The sequence below is a fragment of the Mobula hypostoma genome, chromosome 9, assembly GCF_963921235.1.
Source record: "Mobula hypostoma chromosome 9, sMobHyp1.1, whole genome shotgun sequence".
In the NCBI taxonomy this organism is placed as follows: domain Eukaryota; kingdom Metazoa; phylum Chordata; class Chondrichthyes; order Myliobatiformes; family Myliobatidae; genus Mobula; species Mobula hypostoma.
This window is the reverse complement of record NC_086105.1, coordinates 98,946,566-98,963,526: the sequence shown is the minus strand read 5'-3', so window position 1 is coordinate 98,963,526 and position 16,961 is coordinate 98,946,566. Positions and strand designations below refer to the sequence as shown.

At 43.1% G+C, this 16,961-nt stretch overlaps 1 protein-coding gene across 2 annotated transcripts in view; it reads left to right on the top strand.

Annotated features, from left to right (window-relative positions):
• Nucleotides 1–2,240: 2,240 nt before the first annotated feature.
• The window catches only part of LOC134351307 (interleukin-21 receptor-like), a 73,509-nt gene continuing 58,788 nt past the window's right edge, over nucleotides 2,241–16,961 (top strand). Inside the window, exons 1-3 of one of the 2 annotated variants that reach the window (XM_063057378.1) lie at nucleotides 2,241–2,429; nucleotides 4,520–4,601; nucleotides 9,701–9,815. In XM_063057378.1, the coding sequence (XP_062913448.1) occupies nucleotides 4,532–4,601; nucleotides 9,701–9,815 (185 nt within the window). In that variant the 5' untranslated portion in view covers nucleotides 2,241–2,429; nucleotides 4,520–4,531. Of the gene's footprint in view, nucleotides 2,430–2,467; nucleotides 2,915–4,519; nucleotides 4,602–9,700; nucleotides 9,816–16,961 lie in introns of those variants that run through there. The other variant, XM_063057377.1, reaches the window with a different exon arrangement.

Sequence of the window (16,961 nt, the reverse complement as noted above, 5' to 3'; positions counted from 1 at the left end):
AGATAAAAGGCCCAAAGTGCTGCCACATCCAGTTGCGAATGCTGGTCGATGGTTAAATATATAAAGGGAGAAATCTCCAGAAATATCTCCATCCTGAATTGTAAGATGAATTTCAACGTTGATAATAAATGTACTTTGAACTTTCAACCGAGGCTGCAATGATTGACCTTCAACAGTCTTCCTTGTGTGAGGTATAAGTTCACAGAGAAGCCCATATAACTTAATAGGAAGCAAGGGGAAATCTCTCTATTGGCTCGAGTTATGCCTTGTACAAGAAAACAAAATATTTTTTTTTATATGGGCTGCTCAGGTTGATCATTGCTGCAGAAGCTTCTCAGAACAAAATCATGCATAGGTCCAAACAATTACTCCATCAATGAACTTCCTCCCCCCCACAACTTAGACAAAACAGCCTACTTGACTGGAACTTCTTAAACATTGTCTCCTACCACTGATGTGCCATGTCAGCTGTTCAGCAAAATGCACTGTCATTACTTGCCAAGACCTCTTCAACAGAAACTCTCAAACTGATGACGTTGCCACTCTAAAGGGTAAAGGCAGAATTTAACTAAATCAAGTCTGAAGTGAGGCATTTTTGGCTGATAAACTGGGGTGGGACATAAACTGTCAGGGGCAGGGCCGGGGGTGGTGGTGGGTGGCGGGGGGCCGGGGTCAGAGAGATCTGGGGGTACAAGTATTCTGAAAGTGGGGATGTAGGTAGAAGGTGTGTGGCATGCCAGCCATCAGATGGGGCATCAAGTACAAAAGTTGGGTAGATTATGCTACCTGTAAGAGTCAGTGATGAAACAGCACCTGGAATACTGTGTGCATTTCTGCTCATCACTCAGAAAGGATGCGGATATGGCAGAAGCGGTGTGGTAATGGTTCTTTGAGATGTTGCCAGGACTGGAGGGCTTGATTATAAGCACAGACTTGATAGGCTGGGAGGGCTTCCTTTGGAGCAAAAGAGGCCGAGTGGATGACTTTACAAAGGTTTATAAAATCATGAGGTGAATCACACTGACTTTAGGGGAAATTTAAAACTGGAGGCCGTAAGTTTAAAGTCAGAGGGGAAAAATTTTCCGCACAGAGGTGGTGACTGTACGGAATGAGCTGCCAGGAAAGTGGTAGGGGCGGGTACAATTACAATATTCAGAGGGTATTTGGACAGGTTTACAGATAGGAAAGGTTTAGAGAGATATGGGCCAAATGCAAGCAAAGGGGGTCAGCTCAGGGCGGGGCCATAGTTGGAATGGATGTGTGGGTCTGAGCTGCCTGTTTACATTCTGCATAACTCTGTGACTCCAAAGAGGTGAATGGGTAACACCACCACTCACAGATATCCCTGCAAGTCCCGTTGGGAAATACGTGATAATTCCTTCATGGGTATACCCTCTTCTCATTGCTACCATTGAGAAGGAGGTGCAGGAGACACACACGCAATGTTTCAGGAACAGCTTCTTCCCCCTTCCTACATCAGATTTCTGAATGAATAATGGACCCACGAACACTCCCTCACTATTTTTCTGTAGTATTAGTATTATTATTGCATCGTACTGTTGTCCTAAAGCAACAAATTTCGGGGCATGGGCCAGTGATGTTAAACCTGATCTGATTCTGATGGTCACTGGGTCTGCATCCTGGAATTTCCAGCCCATCAGCTGGCTGGAAGCACCTTCACCTGCCCACGGTGGAGTGGAGCTCACCACCAATTTCTTTCTCAACGGATGAGCAAGGGACGCCGGCTACGTCACCCAAACAGAAACATCAGCTCTTTTCGGAATTTGCCAAAGGAGCTGGAAATGCGAATCTTTTTTACTCTCCCTCGGTTTGGCGCCAATTACCGCGCTAAAACCAGGAATCGGATTCACCTTGCTTACGGGCCGTCAGGGTGGGGACTTGTCTGTTGAGCATTCCGCCCCCCCCATCCCCATCCATCTGGGAAAGCAGGTGAATGGGAGAATGCCCGACTGTCAAATCCCCATGTGTATCAGAACATCTACCTCGAACGCCGCCTCCGTGGACATCAAATTTCGTAAGCAAGTGTGCAGAGCTCTCCCCATCCCACGTTCAGCACCATGGCTCACAGGACGAAAGTCCCTGCTTTACTGAAGTTATTTTTCACCCTCAACCACATCCTGGCCGTTCTTAATCTTTGACTCTGACAGGTTGACGTCAGTGATCCGTGGCACATATCTGAAGTGTGTGTATTTCCTGGGGCCCAGAGAGCGTCACCTGAAAGTCGGGGCTCGGCGCTGCCCCCCTCTCTGACTCCGGGATCGGACCAGCCCGTCCCAACTAAAAGATGGCCACTCACTTCGACCATGCCTCGGGCGAAACACACAGGGGACTCTGGGATTCCCGCCAGTCGGCGAGCATCGTACCGCAGCTCTGAGGTGCCAACGTCCACTACGAGGTGCAGGAAGCAGGTGAGTGTGTTGTGAGACTGAGCGGGAAGGGGCTGGTCTAACTCCTCCAGGCTGTGGCTTGACTTCAATCCTTTGTGCTGACCACAACGACCAACAGCTGCTCTCCAGACCGCCACTGCCGCCTTTCTGACTCAACTGATGTCAAGCCTTTGATCCCGCCGGGCTCAATCACTTCTCCTGTTCCGCTTTGGTCCTGCGGCGGTTTAATTAAATTGCGGCAAGTGCTCAGTCTCCGGCCGGGATCTGGAGAGGAACGCTGGTGCTTCGAGTCGGCGGCGGTGGGGCCAGGGAGAGAGACAGAGACAGGGGTTGTTTATCCCGCACTTTCGTCTTCTGGAGGGTGATGGCGCGAATGAACAGAGTATTGTGAGAGACCCTCGTTACTGAGTAATGAAGTAACTCTTTTGGCTGAAGTCTTCACTCGTGCTGTTGCCTGAAGTGGTCCTATTGCTAAGATGTTACCGGGGGGTTCTTCTTTGGCTCAGGTGAGAGGAGAGCTGCCGACTCCCGACCGGAGATTGTCTTTTGGGGAAGATTCTGGAAGAGGGCAGGCTGGAAGGTTCTGGGACAGGCTCTTGTGTCGGGATTAAGAATAGAATTAGAGTTTTTTTTAGACATATAATCACAATTTCACCCTACGTTGATTCAACTCATTCCCAAACTCCTTGCACTTTCTTCCATTGCCGTCCACCTGTTGACACCTATCTTGTCTACCGTTCTGCTTCCTTTGCGTCTGCTGTCCTCCCCCCTACCCCCGCCCCAGTTTCTTTTGTGTACTGATGAAGGGTCTCGGCAGGAACTGTCGACGGTTTTACTCCTTTCCATAGATGCTGAGTTCCTCCAGCATATAGTGCCTGTTACTGTGGATTTCCCGCATCTGCAGATTTTCTGTTCTTGTGTCAACGCCGTGGTTCCTCATTTACAAATTGCTGGTTGACAGCATCATGTGAAAACATACATGTTGATGTCTTAGTCCAATCTCCTCACTGCTGTCTTGCCCTCCTGTCTCCCTAGTTTATAAGATTACTTGTTCACTGCACAGCAGCGAATGAACAGCAATATCCTCCAAATTAATATTAGAAAAGCTTGGTTATTATTTCCCTCTCCTATCAAAGACTCCTTTGACTGTACTCTAACTCCATCATGGCTGTGTATTTGGAATTAGTTTCGATTCAGGACTGACCTTTTGCCAGGAGTTTCACACAATCAAACTGAACGAGTTGGACTATTATGGACCACCTGTTTCCATCTCTCCTCATCCACTCATCTGCCTCTGTAAGCCAAAACCATTACCTTGCCACCATTTGTTGTGATTGCTCCATAACAATCTACCTGGTTTCCTTCAGCCAAGTCTCTGCAGACTTCAGGTGGTCTAAAACTCAGCCACCAGTGTCTTTACACAAAGCCTTAAACACCTGAACATTCAAGAGCTCCTCAGCTACATGGTGATCCAGCCTCAAGATTCTCACCATTGTTTTCTCATTCCTCCGAGCTCAGCCCTACTCGTCTGTTCCATCCGAGATCTCTGTGCAGTTTTCATTTTGAGCAACCACCAAACCTATCTTCATACCTTCAGATGCCAAGGCCCTAAGCTCTGCAATTCTCCCCTAAACTTTTCTCACTCACTACATCCCTTTCCTCTTTCAAACTGTTCCTTCAAACTAATTCCTTCCATCGACATATTAGTCATTTGCCCTAATATATCTCCATAGGCCCATGTCGGTTGTTAACACTTCCCTGATAGATTGGATTTTTAAAATTATAAAGACTATACTGTGTGAATGTAATTGTTGTTATTTTAGTATCTGTGCGTGAAGGCACAATTCAGCCAACACATGAACTATTTCTCCTGAACATCTATCTCTGTAATTATTTCCAAAATGGCTGCCTTTGTTCCTTCAGTATCTTCTGCAGACTCTTCCCTCCAACTGTGTCCTCTATCTTTTTCCAAACTACACTTCCTCTTTTCTCATTATTTAGACTCTGCTTTCAGTATGTTTCTCATTTTGTATGCATGTGGATTTGCTTCAGTAACTAATTTGCATTTCATCAAACAACTGATATTAAACATGGGTTCTTTTCTTCCCCAGTAAATTTCCACAATGAGGTGTCTCTGGAAGTCCCCACGGCACATAGTTCTTCTGCTTCTTCTGTGTGGACAAGCACAATGCAGTAAGTTCATCCATGTGACACGTTGCTTTGGTTCAGATTCTGCTATGCAATGGGGGCAGTTTGAGGAGGCTTTTGTGAGACAATCAAGAGCATTTACGTATTACATCAATGTTACCTCAAAGTTTCCGTGGGAGTCTCCAATGGATCAGCAAGTAAGAAATTGGTTATAAATATCAGGTCTTTGCCATTTCCTAAAGGGCAATAAGTAAGATGGTGTTCAGCCAAAATTGAGTCACCCTGATATTCAGGCTCTGACTACCTATTCTCTTTGACAGATCAGATTATGTTTCCCTTATTCTGTTATGATTTAATAAAATTAAAGGCTTCTCATCAACTATATTATGCTTTTCAAAGAAAGCCAAAAGCTAACAAAATGATAAAACTTACATTGACACTCCATTGAAACCTCCTCGTTGAATCAGTAAAGATACAAAAAAAGGGATTGTTTTTTACAATATACACAGAAATAACTGGACTGTTTTATCAGTTGTTCTATATATGAACGACACAGTAGCCTAGTAGCACAACGCTTTACAGTGTCAGTGACCTGGGTTCAATTCCCGTTGCTGCCTGTAAGGAGTTTGTACATTCTCCCAGTGACCGCAGGGCTTTCCTCTGGTCCCCTGGTTTCTGCCCACAGTCCAAAGGCGTACTGGTTGGTAGATTAACTGGGCATTGTCAATTGTCCCATGATTAGACTAGGACTAAATTGGGAGACTGCTAAGTGGCTTGGCTCAAAGGGCCGGGAGGGCCTATTCTGTGCTGTGTCCCAATAATTAAATAAACACACAATCCAATATCTTTCAATTAAATTCCATCTGTGATTATCTCCCAGGTGTCAGGTTTTCTGCTTATTCAATTCTTGGGACATCTGGACGTCTTTCACTTGAGAGATCTGCCCATCCTTAATTGCCCCTTGAGAGGTGGTGCACAGCCACATCCTTGAAGTATTGGAGTCCTTCTGGCGAAGGTGCTCCTGTAAGGGTGTTGGAGTTCAAGGATTTAGAGCCAGCAGTGACAAGGGTTTGCCATTCGAAGTCAGGATGCTACGCACCAGGGAGGGAATCTACAAGTCATGGTGCTCCAAATGGCTGAAGCCCTTGTCCTTCCTGGCAGTAGAACGTGACAATTTGGGGGTACGGTCAGAGTAGAATATTTGGTGGATGGTACGTACTGCAGTTATTGGTGCAAATAAATATTTGACGGTTGATGGAGTGGCAATCAGGTGGGTGACTTTGAACTTGATGATGTCAAGCTTTTTGAGTGTTGTTGGAGCCACACTCATGAAAATCAGTCATTCTCTTGACATGCCTTGTAGATTGTGGAAAGAAAGTGGGGTGTCAAGAGGAGAGTCACTCAGCACCGAATTCTCAGCCCCTGACCTGCTCTTGTAACCGCAGCATTGATGTGGATGGTCAGTGGTAGTGTTCTGGATTTTGATGCTGGTGATTTAGTGATGCTAATACTTCATTGTATATGTGGTTAGAATCTCTTTCGTTGGAGGTAGTCATTGGTATTGTTGAGGTGCGAATATTTCTTACCACTTACCAGTCCATGCCTGAACATTGCTGAGGTCTCACTGCATGAAGGAGTGACCAGGTCTTAGTGCATGAAGGAGTTGATTTTTTTGCTGAAGGGTTATGAAAACAAATTGAACATTGTGCAATAAGAACAAACATTTCTAATTCTTTCCTTTTATGAAACAGTTAGATACCTGGGATGAGGAAACAGCCACAAGGAGCTACGGTAGTGAAGTCCTGTGGCTGGTCATGTTCAAACCTCTGTGCTACTTCATTCCAAAATTGTTACTGGCACCTCTGGCATGTCAAGTTTATAGAGGCTGTTGGGTTTGTGCAGGGCATTAATTAGCCGCTTTATTATTTATTAATTATCATCAGTCGCCGCTTCTGACTTTTTGTTGATGTACTCAGTTCTCCCCAGTCCCCATAGTTATCAACCAAACCCATCCTCCATTGTCCTCCAGATCACTCCTCAAATTGAACTGAACGCCTGCATCATTATAATGGGAGATGAGGATCAAACGTGGGCTTTGACAGCGTTAGGATGGCAGGTTCCTCTCCTGAAGGGAATTTGTGAACCATTTGATTCTCTGTGGTGTCATCCTTTAAGTCAACTTCAGTCTAAAGTATAAAATATTGCAGATGCTGAAAATCTGAAATTAAAACAGAAAATGCAGGAAATGATCTGCAGGTCTGGCAGTATCTGTGGAGGGTGAATCAAAGTTAACATTACACAAGAACAAAATCAGCTCTTTTTGAACTTTTAACGTTAGTACTCCAGAAATCTGCTTTCACCAGGACACAGGGCATGTTGTCATTTCTCAAATGCCATGGGTTCTGCTTTATTATTTAAAGTCAAGGTGATGAAATCTAACATGGGAAGGCAGTCAATGAAAGAGGCAGGCTTCTTTTGGGAAGTAGAGCAGTGGTGAAATATATGTTTAACTTCGGAGGATTTCCTTGTTGGAACAAATACTTCCCAAAACAGAGGCCATTCAATCCAGGGATATAAAATAATCGTCTTTGCTGGCTGGGTTAATGTTGATGAATCCATTTAAATGTTTACTTTAATCATGAATTTCAGTGCAAAACTGCATTGATGATTCTTCTTTAAGTTCACTCTTTAGAAGTCCGTGATTCCAGTGATCAAATCTGCACCTGGAATCAGTTCATGCTTCTGGCTGCACTGCACAGTGGCCGTGTTTCCCTTTGCAAGTGTGCTAAGTTATGTGGGCTTAGTAGGTCTGAGATGGGGAAGAGCCATTTGATTCAAATTGCCATTAGTTTTAGGAGGGAGACCAGAAACAGCAGATAAGATCTTCCGGCTATCCGTCAACAACACTGTATGGCTCCTTGCAAATTCTGTTTGGAAATTAACTGGCAAACCTGTCACTGTTATCAAATTATGTGGATGTCTTTGACATTCCAGACATAACAAAGATATTGAAATATTTCAACAATTGTGTTTAAAAAAGAATAAAATACAGTGGATTCCATTTAATTGGGTCAAAGGTTAATCAGGGCAGCCTCTTATTTGGAACAACTCTTAAAGAACAAAAACAATTTGAGAAAATAGCCGGGATTCCCTCCATTTATTTGGGACACTGTGCTGCTTAATTGGGACAGAAGATTGTTGCTAAACAATTTCGATCTAGCATCAGTTTTGCCAACTGTGTGGCCATTAGATATTACACTACGCTTAAAGAGAAGAGTTTTTAAATAGTGTCAGTTGCATATCTTTGTTTTCAACGAGCATTGATAGTTGGTGAAAAATCAGCAGTTAGACATTTCAGAATTGTTTTGTTCACTGCTGTTTCAAGCATTTAGACTTGGAGATGCTAGAAACAGCCATGGGTGAAAATGAAATGATTTCACTACTTCAACAAGTTAGAAACTATGAAGAATTTGAAGGTATCAACAATCATCTTGAATGTTACAATGAAAATAAAGATTTGGAGGATGGAATTGTTGAAAGTATTGTATGAAGGCTGTCCATTATCTGCACTGATTTTGTTCATTTACAGTCAATCAGGAGTACACAGCCATGTATACTGGTTGAATTCCTCCATCAATAACTATTAGGAACTAATACACAATTTTATAGTACAGGTCGACCTTCACTAATCTAGCACCATTGGGACCTGAGGAGTGTTGGATTAGTGAAAATGCCGAATTACAGAAGGATCACATTAAGCATAATCAGTGCCGGATTATTGAAGGAACCAGGTTACAGGTAGTCGGATTAGTGAAGGTCGACCTGCACTGTAGTAGTATTGGTAGTGTCCAATCATAAACAAGAGAAAATCTGCAGATGCTGGAAGCCCGAGCAACACACACAAAATGCTGGAGGAACTCAGCAAGCCAGGCAGCATCTATGGAAAAGAGTACAATCAATATTTCGGGCCAAGAGCCTTCATCAGCCCAAAACATTGGCTGTACTCTTTTCCATAGATGCTGCCTGGCCTGCTGAGTTCCACCAGCATTTTGTGTGTGTTGCTTGGTAGTGTCTAAATTAACCGGAATCTACATAGATGAATTTATTGATTTATGTCTTGAATATACACCATGACTGAATATTCATTGCCCCCTTTGACACTGAATTCCAAAGATTCACCATCCAGATTTCCAACAAATTCCTTCACTTCTCAGTCCAGTGTGGCTGACTCTCTAAGTGAGTTCCCATTCTTGTCACTCCAGCTTTGGAAAACACCATTCCCACATCAACCTTGTCAAGTCCCACATTTCCATCACCTCTCATCCTTATAAACGCATGAGTAGACTATCTCCTCCCAATATGACAAGCCTGACACACCAGAGGTCAATCTGGCATGTTATTAATGCTGTGCTTTTTAAAATATACCCAATCTTTGTTTCCAACTGATGTAATCGAATGCAAAGATTTAAAAAACTAACTTTAAAATTTAGTCAGATCAGTAGGATTCAGAATTTTCAAAGGTCAGATATCTGATGAGAAGGAAAACAAATGGGACTAATTGAATATCTCTTTTAGAGAGCTACCACATGTGAGATGAACCAAACTACCTCATTCTCTGCTGTAAAATTCAATGTTGTCACTACTAAAAGAGTCCAGATGCACAGATGGGAATGATGAAGCTAAAAGGAGCACACCTAGGAATGGACACTGTGTTCGGGACCAAAATGGTCCAACTGCAGTAGCTATAATTGTGAATGTTTCTGCATTTAGAGGAGTCACATAGTGCTGACTCATGAATCTAGTATCATAGTTCACATGTTGACTGAATGAGAAGTAAATTTTTTCCAGACAATTCTAATTCCCAGCAACGTGGGTTTTATTCACATGTGTAAAGGTCATTGTGTGTGATTTAGCCCTGACTGAGATACCGATGCAAAGGCATAAACGGCATCTGCTGTCTAATGATGTGCCAGTTTTGGTACATTGACCGAAGCACGACCATCATATCAACACGAAGTCATGCAACAGCAGTGTGTTACTGGTATTTGTGGTATTGGTTGAGGGAGGAAGCTGTATGATTAATCTTATTCAGAAGGGAAATGGGAAGCAAAATTCACTAATAACTTCTGTTTCTCTCTTCCAAGCTACAATTTGTGACAGTCTAGTCTGTGTCACTGACTACAAAGATTACATAACATGTACCTGGAGAGTTGAAGCACCACTGAAGCCTGATGTTTCATATAAACTAAGTGCAAACACGTAAGTATTGAATCATTAAAATAATCAATCTTATCTTTGTTGATGTGTCTCAGTGTGAAGCAGGGCCAAACACAAATGGGAAACAAACCATACACATTGAGTCCCCTGTTCTTCTATCACTTGCTGCTGCCTCAATCCATTCTCTTGTTGATATACTGTTCATTCCTTGCATCATTTGTACTTACAAAGCTCGCTGTGACATCACTCAACAAGACATCACTTAAGGTGCCATCACTCACTGTTGAATTGTGAGCAGTCTAGGGCCCCTTATCTAAGAAAGGATGTGCTGGCTTTGGAGAGGCTGCAGAGGAGGTTCACAAGAATTATCCTGGGAATTAAAAGGCTAACATGTGAGGAGAGTTTATTGGCTCTGGCCCTGTATCTGCTGGAGTTTAGAAGAATGAGGAGGGATCTCATTGACATCTATCGAATATCGAAAGGCCTAGGTAGAGTGGACATGGAGAGGCATTTTCCAATAGTGGGAGAGCCTAGCACCAGTAGACTCTCACAGCCACAGAATAACAGGACGTCCTTTTAGACCAGAGGAGTTTTTAGCCAGAGGGAAGTGAGTCTGTGGAATTCTTTGCCACGGAGGGCTGTGGAGGCCAAGTCATTGGGTACATTTAAAGTGGAGGTTGATAGGTTCTTGATTAGTAAGGGCGTCAAAGGTTACAGGGAGAAGTCAGAAGGCAGGAGAATGGGATTGAGAGGGTTAATAAATCAGCCCTGATGGAATGGTGGAGCAGGCTCAATGGGCTGAATGGCCTAATTCTGCTCCTGTGTCTCATGATCTTGCGACCTTATGGACTTACTCATTGCTCCATTCTTCATTTGCGCATCACCTTGTGATGCATCGTGTCACTGTGACATCACTTGCATTTATACCTGTAGGATATTGCAGCCTTTTCCATGGTCTCACTTGCATTTGCATCACACGTATTCATTTCATTCACGGTCCTGACACTCTTCCACGTCGTCCATGCCTGCACCTTGCATTGTGAAATCACAAACCATTGTGCTCAGTTCAGCCTGCCTCATTGTAGAAAGCATGAGGAAGTGTTCAAGGAGGTGCAGGGCTGTAGAAGAGATTTACCAGGATGCTGCCTGGATTAGAGAGCATATTTTGTGAGGATAGGTTGAGTGAACTAGAGCTTTTCTCTTTGCAGTGAAGGAGGATGAGAGGTGACCTGACAGAGGTGTACAAGATGATAAGAGATATAGGTTGAGTGGATAGCCAGAAACTTTTGTTCAGGGTAGAAATGGGGTAACCTTAAAGTAATTGTTGGAAAGTATTGCGGGAGATGTTAGAGTTGAGTTTTTACACAGAGAGTGGTGAGTGCATGGAACGCCCTTCCAGTGGTGGTGGGAGAGGCAGACACATTAGGGGTATTTAAGAAACTCTTAGATAGACACATGGATGATAGAAAAATGGAGGGCTATGCAGCAGGGAAAGGTTAGATTAATCTCGAAGTAGGTTCAAAGGGTGGTACAGCAATGTGGGCCGAAGGGCCTGTATTGTGCTGTAGTGTTCTATGGTCATGCCCTATTGCTTCACTCGCTAAAATGTCGCTGTTGTATCTCCTGATGATGTAGCAAGAGGTCGGGATCACTGTTTTGAGGTCTGGGGAAATAACCTTTTATTTGATTAAGTGAGATAGATGGAGAGGAACACCAGTTTGAGACAGATAGACCAAAAAGAGGAGACATTCAATGCAGAAGGACATCAAAAAGGCAAGCGCTTCCATGTACATAACAGCAAACCAAACTATGGGCAGTTTGAACTACATGACATATTAGAGCAGATAACCGAATGTTTGGTCAAAGATCAAAAACCACAGCATCTGCGTAACGTTGGAAATCTAAAATAAAAACAGAGAATGCTGGAATCACTCAGCAGATCTGCAGAACCTGGAAACTTAATGCTCCAGGTTAAAGCTCCTTGCAGGTCTGAATTTTTGTAGCTTGGTCAAAGATAGAGGCTTTATAGGCAAAAGAAAGGAAAGTGGGAGGAAGGTGGAGAGTGATCCCAGAGTTTTGGTTTTGATACCTCCAACATTTTCTCCAGTGGAATGTTCAAGAAGTCAAAATTGGGGGGAATATTGAGATACTGGAATGTTGTAGGATTAGAGTAGACTACAGACTACAGAATTGGAGAGCATTGAGACTGAAATGTTGTAAGATTAGAGTAGACTACAGACTACAGAATTGGAGGAGCATTGAGACTGAAATGTTGTAGGATTAGAGTAGACTACAGACTACAGAATTGGAGAGCATTGAGACTGGAATGTTGTAGGATTAGAGTAGACTACAGACTACAGAATTGGAGAGCATTGAGACTGGAATGTTGTAAGATTAGAGTAGACTACAGACTACAGAATTGGAGGAGCATTGAGACTGAAATGTTGTAGGATTAGAGTAGACTACAGACTACAGAATTGGAGAGCATTGAGACTGGAATGTTGTAGGATTAGAGTAGACTACAGACTACAGAATTGGAGGAGCATTGAGACTGAAATGTTGTAGGACTGGAGTAGACTACAGACTACAGACTACAGATTTGGAGGGCATTGAGACTGGAATGTTGTAGGATTAGAGTAGACTACAGACTACAGAATTGGAGGAGCATTGAGATTGAAATGTAGGATTAGAGTAGACTACAGACTACAGACTACAGAATTGGAGGAGCATTGAGACTGGAATGTTGTAGGATTAGAGTAGACTACAGACTACAGAATTGGAGAGCATTGAGACTGGAATGTTGTAAGATTAGAGTAGACTACAGACTACAGAATTGGAGGAGCATTGAGACTGAAATGTTGTAGGATTAGAGTAGACTACAGACTACAGAATTGGAGAGCATTGAGACTGGAATGTTGTAGGATTAGAGTAGACTACAGACTACAGAATTGGAGGAGCATTGAGACTGAAATGTTGTAGGACTGGAGTAGACTACAGACTACAGACTACAGATTTGGAGGGCATTGAGACTGGAATGTTGTAGGATTAGAGTAGACTACAGACTACAGAATTGGAGGAGCATTGAGATTGAAATGTAGGATTAGAGTAGACTACAGACTACAGACTACAGAATTGGATGGCATTGAGACTGGAATGTTATAGGATTAGGGTAGACTACAGACTACAGAATTGGAGGAGCATTGAGATTGAAATGTTGTAGGATTAGAGTAGACTACAGACTACAGAATTGGAGGAGCATTGAGACTGGAATGTTGTAGGATTAGAGTAGACTACAGACTACAGAATTGGAGAGCATTGAGACTGGAATGTTGTAGGACTGGAGTAGACTGCAGACTACAGACTACAGAATTGGAGGAGCATTAAGACTGGAATGTTGTAGGATTAGAGTAGACTACAGACGACAGAATTGGATAGCATTGAGACTGGAATGTTGTAGGATTAGAGTAGACTACAGACTACAGAATTGGAGGAGCATTGAGATTGAAATGTTGTAGGATTAGAGTAGACTACAGACTACAGAATTGGAGGAGCGTTGAGACTGGAATGTTGTAGGATTAGAGTAGACTACAGACTACAGAACTGGAGAGCATTGAGACTGGAATGTTGTAGGACTGGAGTAGACTGCGGACTACAGACTACAGAATTGGAGGAGCATTGAGACTGGAATGTTGTAGGATTAGAGTAGACTACAGACTACAGAACTGGAGAGCATTGAGACTGGAATGTTGTAGGACTGGAGTAGACTGCGGACTACAGACTACAGAACTGGAGAGCATTGAGACTGGAATGTTGTAGGACTGGAGTAGACTGCGGACTACAGACTACAGAATTGGAGGAGCATTGAGACTGGAATGTTGTAGGATTGGAGTAGACTGCGGACTACAGACTACAGAATTGGAGGAGCACTGAGACTGGAATGTTGTAGGATTGGAGTAGACTATAGAGAAAGGGAAAGGTGTGGCTAAGAGAAGATCTATATAGCATTAATATGTATTGTAGTCTGGTCGGTAGTGTAGTGACATCTGCACTGGACTTAGAGGCGAGTGATCCCAGGTTCAAATCCGGCTGGCTCCTTGCACATTTTTCATCTGTGCTGCGTTGAGCATCGAGTTAGCAACTCGGCCTTGTAAAAAACAGACAAATACGAAAGAAACGACAAGGTTGCCAACCGATACACCACAAGGCACAGAGAGGAACAACAACTACATGTATTGTAACAGGTAGCATCTATGGAAAGGAATAAACTGTCAATATCTGTTCTTGCTGAACTGGATGCCATTGTAGATCAGCAAGCCCGGAGGTTCAAGTGAAAAGGTACCGATCAGGACATAGGATGCAGAGTTTTGGATTGCCTTACTTATGGAGACTAGGATCCTGAAGACTGTCTGAGCTGAGAAGGGCTTCGGCATTGAACAAGTGAGGCAGATCTAATTGGGCAAGCAGAAGATGAAAATACATTGTTTAAACAACATAAATACAAGGTACGAAACTAAACCTGAGGCCAGATGTGATGCTGAGGTTATGAACAGTCTGGTTTGGCTTCCGTCACCTGTCTGCCAGATGATGGAGTCATTACCTGGTGAAAGGAGTTTGTGAAATGGACTGAAGATGATGGCTTCTGGAAATCTCTGAGTACTTCGGGACAGACAGGTGTTCACAAAAGCAGCTCAGGTTGATGGGGTCTTTGGGTAGTCAGTAGTCCAATGAGGGTGGTGTTGTGGAAGCAATTGGGAGACCCATTTGGCAAGGTTGTTCTACAAGGGGCATGAGGGAAGAATGATACACAAAACGTGCTGGAGAAGCCCAGCAGGTCAGGCAGCATCTATGGATGGGAAAAAACAGTCGATATTTTGTGTTGAGACCCTTCTTCGGGACTCATGAAGGTTCTCATGCTGAAACGTCGGCTGTTTCTTCCCGTCCATAGATGCTGCCTGACCTGCTGGGCTCCTCCAGCACCTTCTGTTTATTGCTCCAGATTTCCAGCATCTGCAGGACTTCATGTGTCTATGAGAGAAGATTAGATGGAAACTTGAGTGAAAAGTGAGTTTGGGCTTGGAGAAACCGTAAAAAAAAATTACCCTAGTGAGCTAGGATAAAGGAGGGAAAAGAGGAAACAGCCTATAATGCAAGAGATGGTGGTGATGAGCTCATTGCTTCCATTATTGGAGGTAACTGGAGAAAAATGCTGGAGAGAGTTGATGAAGGAAAGTCAAGTACTAACTCTGCAGTCCAGCATTATCATACAGAAAGCTGACAGAGATTCGTTGGTGGTAAGTAAGAATGAAGAGGCTGAGAGGGGCTGTCTCAGGCAAGTGGAAATGGGGCTGAATGAACAGAGAAGCAGAATTATGAAGTGCAGGACAAACGCCTACAGCAATGGAAATAGTTGGCAGATAACAGGGAGGCTGATCAGAGCCTTAGACTACGAACAGAGACAGAGACTAGACTCTGACGACTAGATGATCAAATGCAGCACAACACCCCAGACCTGTTGCGAATGCAGTTGTAGTTGTTGAGAGTGGTTAATGTGATCTCTCTGCGATCTCAAACAGTATTTCAAATTCACTCTGCACAAAGGTAGTAGCGTGCGTGTGTGTGGTGTGGTGCAGTGAGACATTGCTCGAGTCTTCTCATTCCATCAGGTATAAATAGATCAATAAAACTCACTCAGAAACCACCCTTCAATCAGGCGACATGGTGCAAATGAAGTGACATCATTAAATATTCCACTCACACTTTTGAGTGTGAAATACATAATTACTCATAGTCTTTTTAACCTTGTGTGGCCCTGGGGAATTCCAGTCTCCTGGATAATTGCTCTTAAAAATGCTTTAATTTTCACTAGTTAGATCTTCTGGTTAATCAGCAACACTTTTTAAGAATCAGGATTATTTTCATATTGAAGTAATAAAACAAACCTGTAAAATACTTCAGACCCACTTTCCTTGTGCAAGATTAATCTCTTTGGATCATTTTAGAATACTTTCTCATTTCTGAAGTTTATTGCAGCAGAATTCCCTGCAGTCCACTGTTTGTCCACTGTGCAACTTTGGGCCTTTGAAGACTGCATTTATCTCTCCTGAGGTTATACATTAAGAGTCAAAGTTCTATTGCACAGTTTTGAACCTAAAAATCTGTCCAGAACATTTAAAAATGTTGTTTTATGTTTTCCGAACAATGTTTAAAAACAAGCTCTTCTTGGGCTTCCAGCCAGGCACAGGTATCAATTATAACCAACATTTCGATGACCAACTCTGTCATCTTCATTGGGGATAATGCCTGGGCACGTCTAGTCCGGTGCTATTTATATCCCATCGTCCATCTGTCCTGATTGGTTAGTCCTCATCCAATCCGATTTCCACTGTCTCACCTTATTTACAATCAAATTTCAATTGAATTTTTAACAAAGACGAGGGTCTCACTCTAAGTAAGAACTGGAATTTGATTTTAAATATAGTGGGACAGTGGAAACCTGATTGGATGAAAACTAACCAATCAGGAGGGACAGGCATAAATACCACTGGACTAGACATGCCCAGGCATCATCCCTGACAAAGATGGCCGAGCTTATCATCGAAACGCCGGTCATATTCAATATCTGTACCCGACTGGAAACCCGAGAAGTGTTTATCTGTCATTTACGCTGGGGAAGTACTCGGCCCTTCTTCAACGCTTAAGAAGTTTTTCAAAGATGGTGAAATTCCAAAGATGGTGTTGTTAGAAGAGTAGTGTTGTCTGATTTCCATCTGCAGCACCAAGATGTTACAAGGACAGCAGGTATTACTGATTAACTTTTCCCAGGCCACCTGTACTTAGACACAGAGCAGAGGGATCAGCAGCTATCCCTTCATTGCACAAGCATGCAAAAATGCTTCTAAATCTTCCACTTTCCCCAGTTTAGTGTTAGGTCTAGAGTGTGTTAGTTGCAGGAGAATGTTCAATGGAGCAAGAAAGGGTCAGCCTTGAGTATGGAAGGACTATGAACTTAGATTTATTATGATTGCACATTGAACTAGTGGTCAGTTTGAGTTGTCGGTATTAGTCAGAACTGACCATTTTGTGAGTGTGCAACTCTTGTCATTACTTGAGAGGTGTGGTTGAAAATTTTGCTGGAAACTAATTTTGAGCATTGTTGTTATGTGGGTGGGTGGAGCCTGGAGAAAAAAA